Here is a 24,973-nt window from a genome sequence, read left to right as displayed (position 1 = left end):
ACATGAAGAGATCCAAGCCATTGAAGATGGTGGGGTAGGTGTTAATTTCTTATCCAAATATCTCAATGGTGAATGGGATCTCCCACCAATGAAAATGGCTCAATTTAACATTCACCTTGCATATGATTTATGCACAAAACCCTGTATCTACAAAGTTGGCAAGAATCCTCTTTTCCCTCCACTTCACACTCTTGGACCTACCCAAGACATCCTATGAAGTCTTACTTGGCAGCCCTTGGTTAAGAGAAGCATAGGAAAACGGGTAGACTGACCATCCAAAGTTGTGACACGGCAATATGAGTCAATGTGGAGACAAGAGCACTAAAACCCATTGTGCCTAGACCACCAGATGATATCTCCTCTACCACAGTCTCTAGCAAATCAGCCCTCCCACAACAAAATGCCTTTGCTTGGGATACACAAAGCAATATCAACAAATGGATCCAAGCATTAGCGACCATTGGCAATTGCCATATACTAGATCCAGTCCTCCCAGAGATTGATGCAAAGATCATATAGTAGAACTTACGCTGATGCATGAAGGCCCGATTGACTCTCAAGTTTCAATATTATGGCTGCCCTTGAATGGGATAATAAAACTGGAAAGGCTATATCATTGATAGCTATGGCTCTGATTTTCCTTGGAACCTCGAAATGGAGGTTGACAATGCTCAATTGGAAGACCAAGTCTTCGATAACGATTTAGCAATCCAATAGCATTGGAGAGACTCCAATGTATGAGGGACCAGCCAAAACTAGAACAATAAATCTTACCCTTATAAGAGAAGAAGAAAAACTGGTATTTATTGAGAAACAACTCACCTGAGAAGAAGAAAAAAAGCTCAAAGCACTCTTAATGGAATACTGAGACTACCTGGCATGGTCTTACAAAATGAAAGGAATTTCACTAGAAGTGGTACACACCATACCTATTAGGAAAGGTGCTCATTGGAAGGTATGAGGACCATATAAAATAAATCCAAATATGGCACATGGTCTATTAAGAACATGAAAAACTCTTAGATCCAGGTTTCATCTATAAGATAGAGTACACCGATTGGGTTTTCCCAATCATCATCGTGCCTAAACGCAACAAGAAGCTGCGAATATGTGTCAAATAAAAGAATGTGAATGCTACCACAAGACTACGTCACTATCCCCTACCCCTAATAGAAACAGTATTAGAAAGGCCTGCAGGATCAAAGACATACAGCTTCTTGGATGAATTCAGTGGATAGTGCAAATTACTATTGAAGAACAATCCAAACAGCATTTTCCACATAATGGGAAATCTTTCCCTACAAAGTCATGCCATTTGGACTACGCAATGCCCCAGTGACGTTTCAAAGAGTCATGTTCATTGCTTTCAAGTCATTGCTTGATAAGTTCGTACATGTATTCTTGGATGACTTGTGCATTCCAACGAGCATGACCTCCTAAAATGCCTTAAGTAATTCTCATCAAATGTAGGGAACGTGGCATCTCCCTAAATCCAATAAAATGCCTGTTCATGGTCATCCGCGGAGCTTTTTTGAGACACATCGTCTATAAACATTCAAAATCATCATGGAATCCCCACAGAATTCCAAGGGTATGTAGATCTTTATGGGACCTGATAGCTACTATAGAAGATTCATCTTGCGATAGGTCATGATAGCCCGCCCTCTATACAGACTGTTGGTAGAATTCTTTTGGACAGAAGAGTGTGACCAAGACTTTGAACTTTTAAAGTGGCGCCTTGTCATAGCACCCATCCTAATAGCTCCCAATTGGAACATTGATTTTCATGTCCACACTAAAGCTCCAAGTACGCAATTGGGACTAAAGGAACATGAGAGCAGAAGATAATCACATGATAGAGAGAAGATTGAGGCAACAAATTGATATCATTGGATTGATGGGATAGCAAGTACAAGTGCCTCTTTTATAGGCAGGGCAGCCTTCTCTTTGACATCATAGGTGAGGTCACTAGACCTCCACCTCATACTCCTAACTTACTTAACTCTAGGAGGTGGCACTAATTGCTCACCTACTAGAGACATTCACACCCACACAATTGTAGGACACCCTAAGACTCTAGGACACACTCAACTAGACTCCATGTTCTAACACCCCCCCATGGAGGAAAGGTGAGGGACTACTGGAATGGAACCAAGAACAGAACATGACAATGATGGTCATCAAAACTGTGTATGCCGGTCTAGAACTAGACATGGCTCCCACATAGTCTTAGAGGCAAGTGAGCATGGCTCAGAGGCTAGTGAGCATAACATAGAAATCTCATCTAGCATGGCTCAGAGGCTCATCATGCATGGATGCAGGATCAACTCAGAAGTCTAGGAGACCAATGCACCAACAAATAGACCTATCAAAGCCAAAAACACATGGCTCCCACAGTACATCCCCACTTGGCTCCAAAGACTAATGAGGAACATGGAGCCACACACCAAAAATATAAAAGAAATACATCATTTTAGGAGGACTATCCAAGGCAGAGGACCTTTATTGACTCTGACAAACACAGACTTTTATTCCATTCATTTTGGGGGTCATCCTGGGCAGAGTACCCATGACTCACTGATTAAGGTGAAAAATGAGTGACCCATATCCTTAAGGAGAAATGCTGTAGTGAAATGATGCTTCGATATCCTTGTCTAGTGGTGGTCTCCAAGCTTCAAACAAACCAGATAAGCTAAGCATGCAAATCGAAAAGCTGGAAAGAATAGTTGTGCAATGGTTGGAGTAGACTGACTTGCATCTCACGTGCAGGAAGTGTAGGAAGCCCGGCTGGCTCTAATACCAGATATATGCAGAGAATATCATTAGAAAGAGATGAAGAAATCATCCATTTAGGAAATGAGAATTCTAGCCATTGAAGCTCTATGTTTGATTTCCAACACATCCAATTGCATCTACTGTGCACTTGGCAGATGAAGTGGCATATGCAGGAACTTTGCATGGCCAATGGATGATTTTCTTGGAACGGTTTATGAAGGTGTTGAGAGAGTATGTAAGGTAAACAGCTGGACCAAAGGGTAGCATGGCAGAAGGATGACTAGTCGAAAATTCAAGGATTTACATTATAGAGTTTCTTGTACGATTCAATCAAGACATGCCTAAACTTTGGGATGATAGCGATGATCCATAGGTTGTAGGAGAGCACACTAGGGAAGGAAAAGAAAATGAAAATGAGTATCTCCTTGCAGCTCAAAATGAACACTTTTGTATTTACAATTGTGGAGAAATGGATCAAACAAGACCAATGAAATCGAGTCCCCATCATTGAAAAGCTTCCCAAAGTTGTCCCACTTGCAAAGGCATATCATCAAGGGGAAGCATCCTCCTAGTGCACTAAAAAGCATCACATTGAACAGTGTAGGCATGTGCATCCCAAAATAGAGTACTCCACCATAACGTTCCTTGCAACACTTTTTCGGCTATGAGGTCACCTACAAAATGACCTCCGACAAGACCTTTATGAGCCTCTAGAAGAACCACGGTGCGCTTGTGTGTTGAGAGGCCTCTTATCATCACATTGGGTGCATCCCATTGGGTGAGGATTTGCTTGGCGTTGAGTATGCCAATAACACAAGGGCCTTTTCTAAGATACCAAGCAAAACTTAGAGCGTCTACGGATCATGTCCAAGGCTCATTTGAAATCATGTTTCATCTAGTTTGAATAGAACTCACAATAACTAAGGATGTGTTGGATCACATGCTTTCCGATATTATTTGTATCACAAGGATGCTTGGGATTTGACACATGTTTTCTTCATATTGTACTCCAAACCCACCTTGGAAGTAACTTCTTCCCTGTTGTATTCAACCTTACACTCCTTCCTTAAGCGGTGTTTCGCATCCCAATTCCTATTGACTTCTTACCTACCTTCATCTTTTATCCTTGTCTTCGCTCTCAATTTGGTCTATGATGACCTTAGGGCTGGATGCCATTGAGAGTTTCATATGCACACCCTTTTACCCGATCATTGTCTAATGCTTTTTCACAACCTTGTTTGAATCATGTGGACGTAAATGTTGTCAAAGGACTCATATTTAATGCACCACATGGATAGTGATCTAGTAGTAGCCATAGCTAGCATTTTGTAGTTTGCTCATAATGTCTAGTGATGATCCTTTGCTAGTCATCGTCATTGCTTGGAGGTTGATCATCTTATTCCTCCATCTCAGTTGCTAAGCACTTCCTCTTCTTCTACATTTTGTTGGCATGACAAATTTTCATCTATCGGTTGATCATGTTATTCCCCCATCTTAGTTGCTAAGCACTTCCTCTTCTTCTACATTTTGTTAAAATGGCCAATTTGCATTTATTGATGTTCCTCTTCTAGTTATATTGCTAATGTTGGATGACTTGTCCCTTTCCAGATCTTATGCTTATAAAAATGCACGTGGTGGCTGGCCTTGGCTTGAAATCCAAAGACTGTGTTAATGATCCTTCTTCGCAAATGTGTCTCTACGAGCCATATCCATTGGATCATGTCCCATGGATTGGGCCTAGGTTGTGGGCTTGATCGTCTCCTCCTTCTCCCCCTTGACTTTGTCTTTGGGATTGTTCTTGTGTTTATGCAATTTGGTTGGCGTCACTTGAATTTTTCTCACATGTTTGCTAGATTTTTCTTTACTCTTGGGGCACCATAGCTTGCCCGTCAGCCTATAAAATTCATGCACTTTAATATAATTTACTTTTTGGATTTGTGCTTGGCAAACTCATGGTGGTGGAGGGTGTAAGGTGCCTGAGGATTTGCTTCTTGTATTATACCATTCTCTGATTCCATTCTGACACTATACGGGAGCTCTTGGGAGTTGTTGTGCTGGCACATTTTAAAGACACGCTTCTCTCAATTCTTGATCATCATTACGTGTCTCTCTCATATGCCTTGGGTGGCATGTGGCTAAAGTAGATCCATACTCTTTATTGTATATAGGATTGTCGTAGGACAGTTCTCACACTGCATGAGACATCCATGAGCTTTTTTTGTGCACCTGAGATGTAAACTTACTTCTTACTCTTTACATTACTTGAATTTAATGGCATTATACTCCTCCATCTTTGTTTCTTATAGATATGGTCGTTGATTCATCTTACTTTCACTTAAATCTTCTACTATTCTCGCTATGGTTTCCTTATCCTTTCCTACCCTAAGGTGATTTGGCTTTTTGGATTCAAGATCTATGTAGCCAAGATGCAAGTGCTCTATGGTTCTTTTACTTAAAAAGAAAAACAAGATGTGTTTTGATGGTATGGGATGACAAAGTTGAGGAATGAAATTAGCCCCATGCTTACCTGTACAACACCTTTTCCAAATGTTTTCTCTCCGAGCACAAATGTTCTACCATTGTCATGCAAAGCACCTATGAGAACCTGATCTCACAGAACCAACCATCAATCAATCCTTCAATGAAATCTTGAAAATTCTACCGTATTCAGGAAAACAGAAGGCCAACTATAATCTGAAATTTTCATCTTTCCTTGAAAATGTTACCTCACTTGCACTTGCACTATTCCGGTTGCTAATGGTCACCAATGGAGCATGGGTTAGAACACCAGGGTGCCTCAGAAAAATTGCATCCTACAAGTCAATTTGTGATGTAAGACTCTAGTAAAGTTTTGCAATGTATAAAACATCTTCACAAGAATACGTGTACAAATTCGAATTTTTAAAATTGCCAGAAAACAACATTCTTCTTAACTAATTTCTTCTCGCATGGTAGAAACAAACAATAAGTCCACCGGTGACTACTTTCCTTTTAGCCATATACAAAGAACTCTTAAAGTGTTACCTAATCTCTCTCTCTCTCTCTCTCTCTCTATTTTGTCACTCGTCTTTTTACCTGTCGTCAAGAACTCATAGACTCCCGACCCCTCTCCTTGAGGAGACTCTTTTTACATTGTATCGAGACGGGTCCCATGGGTCATTTTTGGCCCCCCGAGGACGCTAATAAATTCTACTTCTACTTCTACTTCTCTCTGTGTGGAGAAGGGCAGGTCGACAAGACCCAAAACCCCCAGAATGCAAAGGCTTTGAAAATTGTCCCGCAGAGGAAATCTAAAATGAGGAATATCAGGTAAGCAGGACTAGCGCATGATATGCAAAGCCCTTGGGCACTTTGCTAGGAATTGCCCAAGGAAGCAGAAACAACCCAAGTGGTCTTCTGGTGCGGCCCCCTCCTCGTACCGCTTCCTCGACACCATCTTCTTACCCTGTACCTTGGACCACCGAGCCACCTCCAATGGCACACTCAGCTTCAGCAGCGTGCCCAGGACCCTAAGCTTGCGGTGCGTCTTGGACCATCGGTTAGGGATGCACCTATTCACCGTTGCATACCAGTTAGAATTGTTGATTATCCCTCCATACAGGAGGACACCCCATGCCCCTAACCCTCCTCAGACTCGAACGGGTAATGCTAGGAATGCCTCCGCCTCCCCCGTCCCTCCAGTTGCAGGTCACAGGGGCGTTCTAATGCTTCACTCCTCGCTAGAGATACCCCTTATCCACCCACGGACACGACCAGTGATGATGATAACCATTCTGAGCTGGTATGCTCAGACACGCATATGGTTCACAGGCCTGGGACTGCAGGTGGGCATATTGCCACCATTTCAGTATAGCCTTGAGGCTCCATCCATTCTGCTTACCTGTCAGGAGGTGAATCAGGACCTCAGAGAGGATCTCCTACAGCTCTACACATTCAGGACTTGGTTAGCACCTACTAAAATCTCAATGAAAATTGGCTTCTACAGAGATCATTGCTTACGGAGAGGAGGGGTTCATCGTATTGCTAGGATACACCCTGATTCATCTCCCCCATGCACTGAGAATCTCGATGGAGATAAGTTTCGGGTATCTTCACACAGGCTATGAGTTGTGAAGGATGAGCAAAGGACATCCCACATGCGACGGCGGATCCAGACTTTATGCGATATGCTAGAGACGAAGACAAAGGATCACTATGCTTTTAGATGCCTGATATATGTGGACAGCACCATTGTCTACACTTGATGCGATATGCTAGAGACCAAAACACAGGATCACTATACTTTTAGATGTCCAATATACTATCATATCCGTGAATGGTACCACTGTCTTTTCAGTTGAGCCCCTCTTGTCTCTCCTTAATCATCTAGTGGTGTTGGTCCCACAGACAGCATACATAGGTCCAGCCACTCAGGGACGGTTGATCGATTAATAGACGACTAGGGGACTCTCCTTGGTATTTGCTCGCCCTTTATGGATTTTCTCAGCAACAACGATAGCACGATGTATTACTTCTTTTCTCATCACAGGCAGCAGCCTTGGGTAGAGGTGCCCATTTTAGTGGCCCACCCTTAGGTTTCATTGTATCTGGTTTCTTTTCAATCTCATAGACCCTTTGGTCTTTTGTAGACATTTATAATCTCTCTCTCTCTCTCTCTCTCTCTCTCTCTCTCTCTCTCGGATTTGGACCTCTCTCTCGGATTATGGAGTATGAGGATCAGTATTGCTTAGCGTTGTTCATCAGGGAGATCACCAAATACAGAGAGAGATTCCTCAAAGAGCACCGTCGCATCCCTGCCATAGACCTGGTTATTCATGAGGAGCAGGACGAGGCGCAGGACCATGAGCACAGAGATAGCCCATCTTGCCAGAGAGCACCGATGGCTCCACCCCGAGGATGTACATATGACATGATCCGGCAGCACCACAGGATGATCTTACACAGAGGCCATACCCGTCGCTTTATTTCTAGACGACGGAGGATGATGGCAGATTTTCGGAGGAGATTGCTACATGGAGACTTGGCACCGCCAGCAGCCCACTTGACACTTGCCCAGATATTCACATTCATGGCAGGAGGCATGGTCGATGGCCATGACTTCCATCATTTCTTTGGATCATAGACCCCTTAGGGAAGACGATGTTCCTCATATTTCATATTTTACATTTTGTATCTAGGCATTTTTGGTACTCTATTTCATTTCATTTTGTATCTAGGATTTTTGTAGCCATTTTTGGCATCTTAGCCGTATTACGATGAGGCCACCTAGTTGGCGCATCGTTGATGATGTATTTTTCTTTCGGATGATTTTGTGTCCCATAGGCCATGTATGGCCTTCTGTGGACCTTTAATAAAATTTCTTTCTTTCTTTCTTTCTCTATCTATCTATCTAACTAACTTTGTCTCGTTTAAAGGCATCACCTCGGTTGCTGATGTTATAGATGATGCTGGTATTGTGCTCCCTTTTCTCTGGCAGCCACCAAATATAGATTGGGCTCTCATTATCGTCCTTTGTGGCAACAAATTACTTCTATGCTTTTGCCTTTTGTTTCGATTCCTCCTTTGGAACTCCAAGACCAACTCCAAGACCGGCTGGAAGGTTAGACTTTGACTTCTCCGTGGTCCTCTTCTCATCCTTTGAGGCTTTCTCAGATTACTGTACTTGCATTGTATAAAATCCATCTGCCTCAACCTTGGGTTTTAGAGAGAGGTGATTCTGTTTGGCGAATGCATCGCCCAGCCAAGTGGTGGAGGAAAAGAGTACAGCAACTTTGGGCCTATAAAGTGCCACTTCGGCAACAGGTTTTCTTTTGGCAAGTTCTTTTGGGAGTGTTTCCATCTGGACAGCTATTAGCTCATCGACACATTGCTCTTGCAGTTTGCCACAAATGTTATGCTTCTTCGGATACTGTGCCTCACTTGTTTTGGCATTGTCCGTGCTCTCGTGAGTTTTTTGATCTGCTTCGACAGCGCCTGCGAGTTCCCATCTGTTCCGTTTGGGAAGTTCTTCTGGCTATTTGGGTTTCATCCATCCAGACCGGAGTTTCATCTTTTCTTCGTTTGGGTTCGCTACTGGTCACTATGGACTTTATGGACATATAGGAATTGTAAAGTATTTGGTGATCCTACTTTCTCTCTGTTTGGCTTTTTCAGGCGTTCTCTGCAGCAATCTTTCTTTGGTTGCTTGCAGACCCGCTGCATAGATCATGAGGTCTTTTTAGCATATACTGAAATTTTCAGTTGATGTAATTGTAGCACCTTGTTTTTGAGGTTGCTACTCATATGATATAATCAATCAAAGATTTCACCCAAAAAAAAAAAGTGTGTGTGAATATTCACAACGTTCATGTGCACATTCTAGCTCATAAGGGAAAATGATGCTACAATTTCTACAAGGAGATCATCCTTGGGCTGCTATGATGCGCTATTTACTTCTTCAACTCACTACTCTTGCATTTGGCTACTGGCAACCCTCTTAGTAGGATTTTATGTTGGGCAATATTGAAGGCAAGGTCAAAGGTTGCCCTATTGTTACTCAAATCTTTTTTGGATTGGAAACATATTCTCTCACATCTGGCTTGGCATGGCTGGCATTCCTTCCAGGGTAATTCTTTGTGAGCGGTGAACATCCATTGGTCCCGAGTTTTTTCTCAGCCATTGGCTTTACACGAGCCTAGACGCTCGTACTTTCTTAATTCAAAAGGAATTTCCTCTGTGGCAGATATCATTCATGATGATGGCACTCTTTTATCTTTCCCTTCAGCTGCTGGAAAATATGGTTTGGGAATGCATTATCGTCCTGTATGGCACATCATTACTCGGATGCTTCAGCCATACAGGAGGAGGTACATGCATATCAGTTTCAGATTCTATTCAGAATGAATACCACCTTCTCTGCCCCCTTGCTTATCGGATGGTGCCTCAACCATGTTGAAGTCACCTCCAATAATCCACGAATCTGCAATGTCAGCCCACAAGAGCAACTCTTTCCAAAACAGAACATGGTCCCCTCTGTTGTTCGGAGCGTAGAGGTTGAGGAAACCAACCTTACGTCCGTCAATTAAACCAACTGGGCCCTAGAGGGGGTGATGGTACTGTGTCCAATGACCCGAGGGAGAATAGAATCTGAAATTGATATGCATGTACCTCCTATGGTTCCCAAGGCAAGAAGCCAAAAAGTCCGGCTTGAAAGCAGCTCACCTAACTTGGAGCAATCTCTGACATCGAGTTTGTGTTCCTAAAGAAAAAGAATGTCTAAGGAACCACCTGAAACACCTGGATGGAGCTGATTCATGATCAGCTGTCTGCGACGGCGATGAGGGATGCCACCCAATCCCTGTATATTCCAATTGGCTATCCTCATTGGCGGGAGGAAGCGGGTTGGAATACCTTACCCAACCTGGTGCGGAAAAAGAACCCTCCATCGGAGCTGACCTCCTGCCATACACACGAGGTCCAAGGGGAGGAAAGTCCACAGGTGAGAGAGAGAAAGATCTCTCAATATGGATGCCGATAACTAGCTCTCTGAAAGTAGAAGGTACAAAATCGTCATCTGGGAGGTCAAAGAGGTCCTCCAGAGCGGAAAGGAGTTCCGCTGAGCCAGTCCTGGGGAGGGGGTCTGAAGGATTCCTACCGAAGCAGGGAGAGAATGTAAGACCCCCTTCCCTCTATCCACGGAAGGAGGCACCTGTACTGGGTCCTGATCAAGAAGTGCTGTGGACGAGGTGCCAACAGGGGGTCCATGTGATCTGGCTGAAAGAACTCCGTGATAGAGCTCTGAGAGCGATAACCGAGGAAGAAGTGTGCTCATGTCTCTGTGCTCAGAGTATCCTCTCACGGTCTAAGTACCTCATGAATGAAACCTGCCAAACACCACTAGTCTGGGTAGGAGAGGAAACAAGCCAAAATACCATAGCTATCTCTGAAGAGGCAGTAGAAACGCCCTCGGATTCATAGTAAATAGGACAACTGAAGATGAAATGCTCCTCTGTCTCAACCTCCTGCGTATCACACAATGTGCATATGTGGCTCTCCCAGGGTAGTCACTCTGCTCTGCTGCTCTCGATACGAAGTCTATGTGAAGAGACCCGGAACTGCCCAAGAGAGATCCTCAGTGAGTGGGGTAGGTGAATCTGCGTGTATCTTGGTGGGTCAATGAAACCCTCTACTGTGATATGTAAGAAGTGATCTCTGTAGAAGCTAAGCTTCACTGGGAGTTCCGTTGGTCCCAACCAGGTCCAAAATATGTGTAGTTGTAATAGATCCTCATGGATAACATGGTTGACCTCGTGTGATAGGAGGGGAGAAAACGGAGCATCCATGCTGTATTGGAAGGGAGGTAGTCTATCCATGTGGAGCCCCAGTCGCTCAAACCATCTCTCTGTGCATGCATACCAACACCTCTGGTCCCCTCCTACTGCAAGTGCCATAGAAGAGGACAGAGCTATCCATGATAGCCTGCTACACCCTGAGGTGCAATCCCCATATTCCCTGACTCGGTACAGATATATGATGACATGAAATGCAGCATCTAGCTGTAAAGGGGATGACCCAAACTCAGCCTGAATGATCTGGTGAGGAACGGATGGCTTACCAAGAATCATCCGTGATACCACATGGGCCCACTTTGTATCCGACAAGTGTCTGACCCCCAACATGGGCTGCCGTACATCCCCGCTAGGTGAACCAAGGAGTATAAAAGCTTGGTACATGGATCCTGAAAGTGCGAGCGGAAGCACTGTCTCTCTAGTCTGGCCAATGAAGCATACCCTCTACTCAAGCATGCCTGCATCGCGGGTCTCATAGTGAAGATGGGTCCGGAAAATATAACCCCAAGATAAGTGTATGATGAAACTATCTCAACAGGTGACCCATCAAATATAAACTGCTCCTGGTGCATGATGGCTCGAGATGTATTAAAGATCATGACCTTAGCAGGCGACCAGAAGGTATGTCCTCAAAGCAGTTTGCCAGACTTTGAGCAATCACACTAGCATCCAACTTATGTTCTTGGATAAAAAGGATATCAATAGCACCTCCAGTGACACCTGGATGAAGCTGATTCTGGATTAGCTGCCTACAGCGACAGTGTGGAACTCCGCCTAGGCCCTGTGTGTTCCAGCTGACTATCCTCATCGATAGGAGGATGCTGGATGGAAAGGCTTACCCGACCTAGTAGAGGAGACCAGCTTCCCCTGGGCTGAAACACTCCTGCTGAGGACAGGAAACTCAACAGGTGAAAGGATCCCCACACCTGCTGAGGGGGAGGCCCTATCAAAAGGAATCCCAATGACCGGGACCCCTAAGGTGGAGGGCACAAACTCCACATCATCCATGAAAGTGGCCAAATCTGCCAGTGCCGAAAAAGAGTTCTTGAGAAGCAAGTTTGCGGAGGAGTGCGAAGAAGACCTGCACTTGTGGAAGATGGAGGAGAAGGACCTGCCAGGACTCTATCAGCAGAACTAGAGCTGGGGGCTGAGGAGGCCTGTGGCTGGGCTGAAGAGAAATCTGGAGTCCTCATCTCGGTCGTCCTGATTATGGCAGGAACAGTCTGTAGGGAAGAAGTATCTGTAGCCCCCTCGCGGTCAGAAATTGGGATTGTGCATCTAAAGGCCCCTCTTGATGTGGAACTATAGTGTCTGGGGCTGCAGCAACATCCACCTCTGGAGTGTGGATGGCGTCTATCTGAACCGGATCAAAAGTCTCCTCCTGAGGTAAGGGAGCCGCTCTGATGGCTCTCCATCGTGGTACTGGGCGTGCTGTGGGCTTTGGGCACCCTGCTGGTCCTAGGGTGCAAGAAGCAGGGTGCCCTGCTGCTCCTGGTGGTCCTAGAGTGCATGCTACAGGACGTTGGGGAGGTGCAATCGGGGTAGTACGCGAAGGAGCCGCACCAGAAGACCTCTTGGGTCTTTTTCTCTTCCTTGGGCAAAGTCTCTAACAAAGTGCTCAAGGGTCCTGCAAATCCTACACTGGTCCTGTCTACCTGCGATCTCAACTCTCTGTCGAAAGAGAGAGCCATCTGGACGCTGAAGCATGATGTGGTCATCTGAAATGTTAGGGTCAGAGACAATGACCCTAACTCAAGGCACCGCGTCCGCTCTGACTGCCTTTGCTGAGGAAGAAGGCATGCTAGGAAGGGGGGGGATCTCAATGACCACTCTGAATGTGGCTTTGATAGTACTAAGAAGTCGATGGTAGACTTGAGGAAGACCAGGGAACCTGATGAACAGAGATGTGACCTGATTGTCCTCCTCTACCGGATCGAAGCCCAAGGTGTGGGGCAAAAGAAAGATCCTCCTCGAAACCAAAGCCAAAGGATTAGCTTTGAGAACAAGAATTGTGGACTCGTGGGAGTCAAAAACCACCTGGAAGAATCCTCGTCCCAAAAGTTGAATATCCCTGAGGTGTGGGGCGAGATCTCCTGGTAACGCCGCCAACATCCAGTCTCTAGTCTGTGATCTGGAAGGGTGTGACCCAAAGATGCGGGCAAAAAGAGATGTGGAGCTCTCAAGCTCCACATATTTTTTGAGCTGCTGCAACTCGTCTTCAGAAAATATGACGGTTCTTGCAGCCAGTGGGAGTGGATGAAGATTGGCTGAATGGGGATCCATTTGCTGATCGAAGTGAAAAGGCCAATTCAAACACTGAAAATACTCCGTCCGTGGGAATATTGCCTAGGACGCCCTGGAACAAGGGCGCAAGAAGGAGAGGAAAAGGTGGTGAGGAGGGAGGAGAAGAGAGAGGAGGGAGGCGGGGGGGGAGAGGGGGGAGGCGGCAAGGGTAGGCTGCGGGTGGAGGGGAGGGGGCGGGTTTAGGCAGCAGAGGGGTAGGAAGGGGCAGAGGAGAGGGAGGGAGGGGTGCGGGTAGGTAGTGGGGTGTAGGAGGGGGCGGGGAGGGGAGGAAAGGAGTAGGGGCAGCAGGCGGGGGGGAGAGGGGAGCGACCGGGGGTAAAGGAGGGGGCAGGGGAGAAGGACGGAGGGGGTGAGGGGGAGGAGAGGGGCGGGGAGGGCAGGGGCAGCAGGCGGGGGGGGAGGAGGGGGGCGGGGAGGGCAAGGGAAGCAGGCGGGGGGGGAGAGGGGAGCAGGCGGGGGTGTAGGAGGGGGTGGGGGAGAGGGAGAGAGGGGAGCGGGTCTCCTTTTGGAAGGAGTTACTCTCTTGGGCCCCCATTGCAAATTCTTGAATCATTGGTGGCGATTTTAACATGGTTGAGTTGCCATCAGACAAAAAGGGAGGCAGACAGGGTGGAATTCATTCTTTGGAGAGGGCAGCCTGGGATGCCTTTCTCTTTTAGTATAGTGGCAGGGACACTTGGTTTGATGATGCCTTTCATGTTATGCCACAGTCACTCCTGTACTATTGGTCGAATAAGAGAATACACATGCCCATCCATGCACGTATTGATAGATTTTATGTAGACGATTGGGCACTTGACAGAGGCGGATCTGTATGCATTTCTATGGGGTTTCCACCTCAGATCATTTTCCAGTGGTATTGCAGATTCTTGAGCCTCATCGAAGAGGACGCTCTACCAATGTCAGGATTCCGGATGCTTTTTATGCAGAGGAGAGCCTCACGGAGGATATTTTACAGATTTGGGTTTCTCACATACAAGGTGGAGTTGTCCGCCCTTCTCAGGTAGCTGCAGCCATATCCGGAATTAGTGACTATTATCATACAATCGCTGATTCCTAGAGACGTGAGATTGGTATACGCCAGCAGTTAGCGTTCCTTCAGAGGGAAGAGCAAAAGAGGCCCACAAATGCTTGGATTCAGGAGCGCCTTGCTGCAGCAAGGGCTCATATGCAGACACTGTTGGATCAGAGAGCAGAGTATGCCTTTCATGCACAAGAATCCTTCTGGATTTAGATGGGTGGCAAGGTCAACAAACACTTTTTCTCTACTCATGGGCCCAGACATAGTAGAGATAGTGTCTCGCAGCTTGTTGACTCAGACGGGGTATTACAGTCATCCGGATGCCGTCATGCGTGTAGCTTCAAAATTTTTTGCATCCCTTCTTCTACAGATCCGGGCACACATGCTGCCATAGATGATGCCAGAGATGTTATTTGGCAGTGCATCCCTGTATTGGTGAAGGATGAGATGTATATCTCTCTTGATGCACCTTTCACCAATGCAGAATTCAGGACTGCATTACTTGCCCTTCACAAGGGCAAGTGCCCAGGTTCGGATGGACTTACCCCTTCCTTTTTTATTACATTTTGGGAGCACATTGGTGATCACATTACATCAGCCCTGCAGGGCATGTGGGACTCTGGTGAGATGCCTGACTCACTTACAGATGGTCTCATTCATCTCATTGCAAAAGGGGGGTAATAGGAATCTAGTGTCACAATGGAGACCCATCACTCTATTGGGCACTTTTTACAAGATTCTGGCGAAAGCAATCAATCTGCAGCTACAGGTTTTTCTTCCAGATTTGATTCATGACACACAGACAGGGTTTGTGCATGGCATAAGTATTTTCGATAATATTTTCTCATTTTGGGAGGCCTCAGAATGGGCCATGCAGAGCCACCAGAGGTTGGCCATTCTACTCTTGGACTTTGAGAAAGCTTACGACAGAATAGACTAGGATTTCTTAGAGGGTACTCTATCTCGCTTTGGTTTTTCAGATGCATGGATTAGAGGAGTATTCTCTCTCTACAGATCAGCCCACAGCCAGGTGCTTATTGGGGGGGTAAGAGGGGACAGGTTTAAGATCTCTAGATCAGTCCGCCAGGGTTGTCCTCTTGCCCCTTTTCTTTTTCTGTTTGTGGCGGAAGCTGAGTATCTACCTTAGATCTCAAGCTGATATTTATGGGCTGAGGCTTCCTCTCCGCCGGGAAGAAGAGCTCCTGGATAGTGAGTTGGCAGATGACACGGCTGTTTTTTTGGATGCCTCCCCAAGGACACTCACTTCCTTCCGGACAGCCTTGGACTTATTTTGCATGGCTACAGGTGCACACATTAATTGGCATAAATCCAATGGTTTTTGGATTTGCAATGATGGCAACCCGGATTGGGGTAATGATATTGGCTTCACCTGGGTACAGAGGGGTGTCCCCGTCAGATATTTGGGCTGCTAGGTTGGGGTGGGCATCTCTCCTTCACAACAGTTTGCTCCGGTGTTGGAGAGCATAAGAAGAAAGCTCCTTTTCTGGAGCTCAGCCAAACTTGACTTGGCATCTAGAGTGGTTGTAGTTACCCAGGTTCTTCTAGCCACAGCATGGTTTGTATGCTCTTGTTGGTGCCACTCTAGGGATTGTATCACTCAGCTTAAGAGGCCCGTACGAAACTTTTTATGGAGTGGTCTAGATGGCACAACTGATGTTACAGCCAGGGTGGCTTGGGAGACCTTGATTCTTCCTACAAGAGAAGAGGGTTTGAATATCATCAACCCGGATCTACAGTGCAGAGCCTTACTCTGCAAGGTCATTGTGAGAGGACTTATGCCAGGGCAAGAGCCTTGGAAGGATTTCTTTATCAAATGCATATAGTCTCGCATGCCCACTTCAGGAGAGGATTGGACACACAGTACCAGATGGGTTTTCACCACAGCCCACCTCAGATCTCCTTCTTCCCCTCTTATGATTGCTATCCTGAAAGCATGGGCCAGCTTCAGGAGTACTCTTCGCAGGATTCCCCTGTCCACCCGTGAAGAGATTGAAAGGAAGCCTATCATGTGGAACGATAGTATTTTGGATGAGCATGGCACACCACTTGGAGCTTCTCTTTACATGCAGTGGTCCAGATGGGAGAGGGCCCTGCATCTACTGTGGGAGCATGGAAAGCCTTCAGGAGGCTTCCTGCAGACTGATAGGCCCAGATGGTTCATAATCTCAGAGGCCATCAGTGTAGCCTCAGTGCATGGGATCCCGCGTACTATGATGTTGAGATCAAAGATGCTGGTACGCACACACATGCAGGTGGTTTGAGAGATTGGGACTTCACATGGACATATTACCTCCTTTCTAGTATAGCATTGATGCACCATTTCTCCTACTCGAATATCATGAGGTCAACCACGTCATACGCGAGGACCTTCTACAGGAGGATTATAAAAAAGAGAGCGAGGAAAAGTGAGTGAACTAAAAAAAGTGAGCGAGACAAGAAAAACAAGAAAAACAAAACAAGAATAGATTGACAAATCCCCTATTTTAGTAGCAAAATATCTAGTTTTTCAAAAGTCCATAAGAGAGTTGGACCTATGTCATTGCCAAGGCATTATTAGTAAAGACAGACCCTATCTTTGCTCACTTTTCCTCGCTCTCTTTTTGGTGATCCTCCATAATCAAGTTCTCTCTCTCCACCAACGTAAGTGAGATCACCAATGAAACCTTCCACACTAGTCAAAAGTTTCCTAGGACTCCTTGGATAGAATATTCTACATTACATGTATGTGCAAATGCTTGGTTTTTGAAACTCTATTCAATCTTGGAACAAAACCTGAGATTTTTTGTTCTTGCAAAAACATCCCTCCCCGATGACTTGCTCTTACATCCCACCAATCCAACAAAATCTAAAGAGCTAGATACATCCCTTTCTATACATGAATTAAATTCCCAAAAAAATCAATCTTTTCTTATAGAAATCAATAGGAGAAGCTAAAATAGACAACTTATTGACATGGTCCCCATCAGGTGAACTTTCCTTTGGATACGATGCATGCAATTTTACAAAATGGTGCAAAATGTCAAGATAATCATCTAAATCATGCCTTGCCATTCGATTTGACATGTAACATGACCCCATTTGGATTTGTGAATCAAAAGATATAGAACGTAGAAATTCTCATGTTTGGCCAACAAGGAGCGTGTCAACATGCTCCCTCTTTCGGCCCAAAACATTAGAATTTAGGACGTCTAAATTCTCATGTTTTGGGCCAAAACAAGGAGCGCATTGACACACTCCTTGTTTTGGTCCAAAACATGAGAATTTCAACATCTTGTATTTTTTGATTGACAAATCCAAATGGGGTCAAGTTACATATCAAATCAAATGGCAAGGCATGATTTAGATTGAGTATTATGGCATTTTTCACAATTTTATAAAATTGCATTCATGAAAATGTGAATTTAATGGAAATTTTACTAGTTTCTTGCACCAGATTTAGAGCAAGGTTACCAGTAATAGGATGCATACTAGAACTCTATCTATATTGGCAAAAAATAATCAAATCTTTTCTATGCAAGTTCATCTAATTAAAATATATAGAACATTTTCACCAAGGTAGACTTTCAATATTATGTTATGATCATGTTCAACGTTGAAGTTTTTATTGTATAGTGCACTTCAACTATATACTAGTAGTTGGTAGCCAAACCATTTCTATGCAACTTCATCTCATGAGAATAAATAGGACTATCACTAATGTAGACTTGCAAGATTATGTTATAATCATCTTTAAAATTGTGGAGATACCATAAATCTTTAGTAACGATGAGTACATATATATAGTGAGATTAGGTTTTTATAAAATGATGCAATTCAATGATATAGTAGTTGCTGATAGCCAAACCATTTCTCTTCAAGTTCATCTCATGAGAATATAGAACACTATCACCAATGTACACTTTGCGACACGGCACACCAAACAAAGGGAGGATGCACAGGATTAGACACCCCCTTCATGTTTAGGCTGGGGCGTGACCTATGCTGTCCACAAGAAATACCATGGCCCTTGTCAGACACAGAGCAGCAGCCAGGAGGCCACTTCGGACCACACACATAGATAGCCGTCACTGATCTATCTCTAATCTTCTAACACCACAACCATGCCAACCATTGGGTCCTTCATGAACTCCCTTCTAGGGATCTCCTGTATCTTCTATATACACCGGACCAAACTTGAGATTGGACTTGATTTGACACGATGGTGATAATGATGATGATGATTATGATTATGATGATGATGATGATGATGTAGATGATGTTGATTTTAGGACTATGTAATACCGGTGCCTTTTATGACTATGTGACATTCAGCATCTAGCATCATTGATGATGCTACTTTCAGTAGTGCCACCCTTTGAGTTTGTTGTATCAAGTTTCTTATAGTCTGATAGACCCATCGGTCTCCCAAAGACTCAATACTCTCTCTCTCTCTCTCTCTCTCTCTCTCTCTCTCTCTCTCTCTTTTCAGTGCATTGTATCTGGTTCTTTCAGGGCAATGAGGTCCCAAAACATGGACATAAGTCAAAAATTGAGTTGATGGAAAATTTTTTTTTTTTTCATAAAAGAGACTTCTATTAAGTAAGAAAGAAACCTGCTAGAGCAAGCTCTGTGCGGAAATACACCATGCTAAGCATGTAATAGAAAACACCTCAGAGGAATGAGGTAGAAAGAAACCAAGGCTGAGGCTGAAAATGCCATCTCAACCATGTAGAAGTCTCAGCAAAGAAGGGAGAGTCTCTCCAATCTCTGAGAAAAGTAGCTCTCCTAGAGGAGGTTGCTCGAGATGATCCCTGCATGGTCACCCAAATAGCCATCAGAGTGTGTATCGTATCTATCCAAGTACTGGCCAAGATCTGAGAAGGGTGAACCTGAGAACCCTCCAAAGCCTCAGTGCATCTGGCTCTCCAAATGTGCCATGCTGCAATGCTAGCTAGGATCTCCCATGGAGAGTCCACCGAGGAGTGAGCAGCCCTGAAAAGAGTGGCCGGAACATCCTCTAGAGTGCACGACTCCACAAGGTGTCGTCGGATGTGAAGAGCCCAAGAGGAATCAAGTCTCTCAAAAAATACCTGGGGCCCTGAAAGAGTAAGCCAAGCCACTAATCCCCAGGTCATATAGAAAGGTAGGCAAACAAAAGTGCTGAAAAGTCTTGCAATACCCTTCCATATGATTCTCGCCTGTCTGCAATCCCAAAGGCAGTGCTGTATTGTCTCCAAAGCAGAAAGGCAGCAAGGGCAAGAAGGGTCAGCTCCGAACTTGGACCTCCAATGGTTTACTGCTATCCCACCATGAATAGAAAGCCAAAAGAAGAGAGTGATTTTTCTATTCCGGTGGGATTTCCAGAGTCTCTGCCAAAATTTTTTTTTCAAATCAGCAGAAATCTAAAAGTTCTCCCAATGATGAGCTCTGGTGGGCCTCCAACCCCTACAGCTGAGCTGGAATTTCCTGGCATTATTGACCGTGTAACGAAAGAAGGGGATGCCCTTCTCTCGGTGCCCTTCATCTATCCATTCCCATTCCCCAAGGTCCCACTGCAAAAACTTAATTGGGACACCTCCATAAAGCCATAGCCTCCATGAGCCAAGGGCGAGGAGAAGCGGGTCAGGATCCAAGTACCACTGTGAAAGAGAGCCATGCTCCATGAAGCCCACTATCCTGACTGGCTGAAATGGTACCTCCAACAAGATATCGTCTGTGGATCTGGGCTGATGGAATATTGAGGGATAGACGCCTTGGATCTTCTTGACAAAAGCATTGCCATAGATAATTTGAACATAAAAGATGTAGACAAGGTATGGCATGTGCCAAAGGAGAAGATGGCCTTCTACCAAAAAGAAATTACCGACTAGATGGTCTTCTCCCAATCAACATGCTGACTTATGTCGTACAGAAATACCTCTACATTGACATCTCTTTCGAAAATATGATCTTATGGCAGAAACAAGCAATGAGAGAGGTACAAAAACATGTTAGAATTTGCAAAAATGATATTGAGGATGAGCATCATAAACTTCTTGTATGTTAGGCATATAGCACATCATAGAGAAACACAAGATACATATTGTCTCACTCATGGAGCCAGCACAACATAAATGATAGGATCAACTCTTGGAACACAGCCTATTTGTACAACTAACAAAAATGACACGAAAAAGTCTTGAAATGCCATAGTATGAGAGTACAGTATAGCACAACCTATTTGTACAACTTAAAAAAATGATACGAACAAGTCTTGAAACACCATATTATGGTATTAGCTAGGGTTCACACTCTTGGCAAGTTTGAACATGAGCACAACCAATGAAGATTATGCCATTGACAGTTATCTATAGAGATGCAACTTGTAACTTTTTATCCAAGACCATACTTTGTCTCATAGATTCTCTTTTCTCTTCTTTTTTTCCAATTATCCTACTTACTATTGGGACTTTAGTGTACACAATACATCGAAATCTCTCTCTCTCTCTCTCATATTTCATATTTTACATTTTGTATCTAGGCAATTTTGGTACTCTATTTCATTTCATTTTGTATCTAGGATTTTTGTAGCCATTTTTGGCATCTTAGCGGTATTACGATGAGGCCACCTAGTTGGCGCATCGTTGATGATGTATTTTCCTTTCGGATGATTTTGTGTCCCATAGGCCATGTATGGCCTTCCGTGGACCTTTAATAAAATTTCTTTCTTTCTTCTTTCTTTCTTTCTCTCTCTCTCTCTCTCTTCAATACATCTCGAGGTCATGATCTTCAATACATCTTGAGCCATCATGCGTCAGGAGCAGTTCACATTTGCGAGGTCATCTGTTGAGATAGTTCCATCATACACTTATCTTGGGGTTATCTTCTCCGGACCCAGCTTCACTATGAGACCCGCGATGTAGGCAAGCTTGAGTAGAGGGTTTGCTTCATTGGCCAGACTAGAGAGGTAGTGCTTCCGCTCGCACTTTCAGGATCCACGCACCAAGGGGTTGCTTTTTGACTCCTTGGTTCACCCAGCGGGGATGTACGGCAGCCCCCTTTGTTGGGGGCCAGGCTTGTTGGATATAGAGTGGGCCCATGTGGAGCGGCTACAGGTTCTCATGTTATCACGGATGATTTGTGATAAGTCATCTGTTCCTCACCAGATCATTCAGGCTAAGTTTGGGTCACCCCCTTTACAACTAGATGCTGCATTTTAGGTCATCACATATCTGTACCGAGTTAGGGAATATGGGGATTATACCTCGGGGCGTAGCAGGCTACCATCGATAGCTCTATCCTCTTCTATGGCACTTGCAGTAGGAGGAGACTAGAGGTGCTAGTATGCATGTACAGAGAGATGGTTTGAGCAATTGGGGCTCCACATAGATAGACTACCTCCCTTCCAGTACAACATGGATGCTCCGTTTTCTCCCCTCTTATCACACAAGGTCAACCAGGTTATCCGTGAGGATCTACTACAGCTACACACATTTTGGACCTGGTTGGGACCGAGTGAACTCCCAGTGAAGCTTAGCTTCTACAGAGATCACTTCTTACATATCACAGCACAGGGTTTCATTGACCCACCAAGATACACACAGATTCACCTACCCCACTTGCTGAGGATGTCTCTTGGGCAGTTCCGGGTCTCTTCACACAGACTTCGCATCGAGAGCAGCAGAGCAGAGCGACTACCCACGCAGAGGCGCATATGCACACTGTGTGACATGCAGGAGATTGAGACAGATGAGCATTTCATCTTCAGGTGTCCTGTGTACTATGAGATCCGAGAACGTTTCCACTACCTCTTCAGGGATAGTTACGTGATTTTGGCATGTTTCCTCTCCTACCCAGACCAGCGGTGTTTGGTAGGTTTCATTCATGAGGCACTTAGACATCGTGAGAGGATACTTCGAGCATGGAGACAAGAGCAGACTTCTTGCTCGGCTGATCCCTCTCAAAGCTCTATCACGGAGTTCTTTCAGCTAGATCACATGGACCACCACGAGACGAGGCCTCGACATGACCGTCACCCGATGCCTGTGACCCGACAGCTCAAACAGAGGGTCGACACACAAATCACACTCGGGGACATCCCTCTTTAGAGTCGGCGGAGCCCGACCGACGAGGGTCACAGTAGCGTTGGTCAGACGCAGAGCTACGACCAAGAGACGTGCCAGGACCGCATCTGTGAGTGGCCGGCAGCACTCTATTGCCAACTTCATGCCTCCACTGTCCCATCCATCCAGATATCTTGCTGCTGCCGATGATGATGATGATATTGATGACGATGCTAAGACTGATATATAGTCGACCATCGACATGACTATGTTGTACTTAGGACTTAGTACTGCTATTCTGTATTTTTGCATTTCGCATTGGTATGGACGCTCATTTAGTAGCTCCACTACCACAGCTTGTTGTATCAGGATATTCACAGTCTCATAGACCCATCAGTCTTCCGAAGACTTTAATAAACCTTCTTTCTCTCTCTCTCTCTCTCTCTCTCTCTCTCTCTCTCTCTCTCTCTCTCTCTCTCTCTCTCTCAGAGCCTTGCCTCTCCACCTGCTCTCTCTCAGCCGCCGTGTGCCTGCTAGCCTAGCCTCTCCACCCACTAGCCTCTCCATCCGCTAGCCCCCTCCGCCTACTAGCCCCTCCACCACCGCTTGCTATATAGCTCGCCATACAAGGGGGGTTTTCATCAGCTAACCCAACTGAGATGAGCCCCTGGCTTAGTCTGAGGTGTTAGCTCAAATAAAGGGGTCGTTGATTGCGCACGTCTTTTTCAATATGGAGTTCTCGAAAACGAAGCTTTTCATCGACTCCAACCTTCAAGAAGCCATCCTACGCCGCCATGGCATCGACGCCTTCCCCCTATGCTTTGACTTATCACAGATTTCAAAGTAAGCTTGATCCACACCAATGGATTTACTTCCTACAGCAAGAACTCAGAGATGCAAAGCTCCGCATTGCCTCCTTGGAGAAGATAGTTAGAATGAAGGCAGACAAGAGGTAATACAAGAAGTCCTACAACAATTCAACACCGCGGCTCTGACACCACAGCTCGTAGTCAAGGTCCAAGAAATGGTCAACACTCAGCTCAAATCCATGGGACAGGAAATTACAGCAGCAATACACAAGAAGATCGACAAATGTGATCTCTATACTGAGGTAAGAGAGCAGCAAACCATAGTAAGTAACAAGAAGATTTTACGCATTGGAGGACTACAAGACAGCTGCCTTAGCTGTTTTGGAATGGAAGAGGAAGAGGTTATCCCGGTTCCTTTCTTTCCTAGATCAGAGATGCTTGGCCGCGTTCATTCATGAGGCAGTTAGACATCGCGAGCGCCTACTTCAATCACAGAGACACATATACTGGTAGACCTTTCTCAGAGCATGATCACGGAGTTCTTCCAGCCAGACCATACAAACTCCCACTCTACAGGCTGTAGACAAGATTGGGATCCAGAACTAGTGACACAACAGCTCAGGTAGAGGGTTGACGCACAGATTATAGTTGGTGGCATTCCCTCCTTGTTCAGAGAGGGAGCGCGACCAACAGGGGTCACGGTTTCCCTTGTTAGGCATAGAGCTATGACCAAGAGACAGTGCAGGACTACATCCACACAGGCAGCCGGCAGCATTCTATCTTTAGTTTTATGATTTAGCTCCCCCATCCTTGACAAGGGGGGATAGAGTGGACCACAGTCGTGACACTGGAGCATATCTCACTTTGTATTCAGATGACAGATTATCTAATGATGATTATGATGGTAGTGATGATGGAGATGACTATTCTTCTGATATGACTATGTAGCATTTATCTTTTGTTTTCTGCATGGGTGTTGATGCTCGATAATAGCTCCACCCTTTCAGCTTGCTTATATCAGATTTTTCAGAGTCTCATAGACCCATTGGTCTTCCGATGACTTTAATAAACTTTCTTTCTTTCTTTCTTTTCACACACACACATGTATGTGCACATAAACAAGTGTGTGTAACTTGTATACTCTCCATGCATTGTGCTTTTGTGCATGCAGGCAGTCGGATGTTGTGTCTCATGTGAGTATACTGGCTTGGTTTGATGAAGTACAGGAAGGTTTCCAGCAATGTACACAAAATCATCAATGTCCGCCGCATTGCTCCGCACTGTTTCTGTTATACCACAATTCTTGCAGTCCAGCCAGAGAGCCTGACATCATTCAAGTCAAAAGTTAATTGCTAACTGCCAAAAGTTAACAGTTTAATTGCCACTGACAGAATCGAACATACAAGCCTATTTTCCTATTGATATGTGTTTGCGTGAATCCCACTTGACAAGATATCCTGAAGACACATATAAAGGATGACAAAGCTTTCATAGAAGAGTTGTCCTTAGTTTCCAGTCCTTTTCAATTATAGATGGTTTCCTGTAACAGAATCATAAAGCAATGAGCCCTTACCGCCATTGCTATGGCTTCTTCAAATACACCACCAGGGTTATTTCGCAGATCCAAAACTGCAACAAGTTAAAGGGCTCAAAGCTCAAGTCAATAAGCAAAAAAACATCTGCTTGAAATCAATG

At 45.0% G+C, this 24,973-nt stretch overlaps 1 protein-coding gene across 4 annotated transcripts in view; it reads right to left on the bottom strand.

Annotated features, from left to right (window-relative positions):
* Window positions 1-24,973, bottom strand: part of LOC147892100 (uncharacterized) — a 197,082-nt gene that overhangs the window by 88,056 nt on the left and 84,053 nt on the right. For all 4 annotated transcript variants that reach the window (XM_087388324.1, XM_087388325.1, XM_087388326.1 and 1 more), the window contains 4 exons: window positions 24,852-24,907; window positions 24,503-24,601; window positions 5,502-5,588; window positions 5,303-5,380 (listed from right to left, as the gene is read on the bottom strand). In XM_087388324.1, coding sequence (XP_087244450.1) covers window positions 5,303-5,380; window positions 5,502-5,588; window positions 24,503-24,601; window positions 24,852-24,907 — 320 coding nt within the window. The remainder of the gene's footprint in view (window positions 1-5,302; window positions 5,381-5,501; window positions 5,589-24,502; window positions 24,602-24,851; window positions 24,908-24,973) is intronic.

Source organism: Dipteris shenzhenensis, chromosome 17, assembly GCF_047967505.1.
Source record: "Dipteris shenzhenensis isolate YYH24624 ecotype China chromosome 17, Dip_SZ_1.0, whole genome shotgun sequence".
NCBI lineage: Eukaryota > Viridiplantae > Streptophyta > Polypodiopsida > Gleicheniales > Dipteridaceae > Dipteris > Dipteris shenzhenensis.
This window is presented reverse-complemented; position numbering and strand designations above follow the sequence as displayed.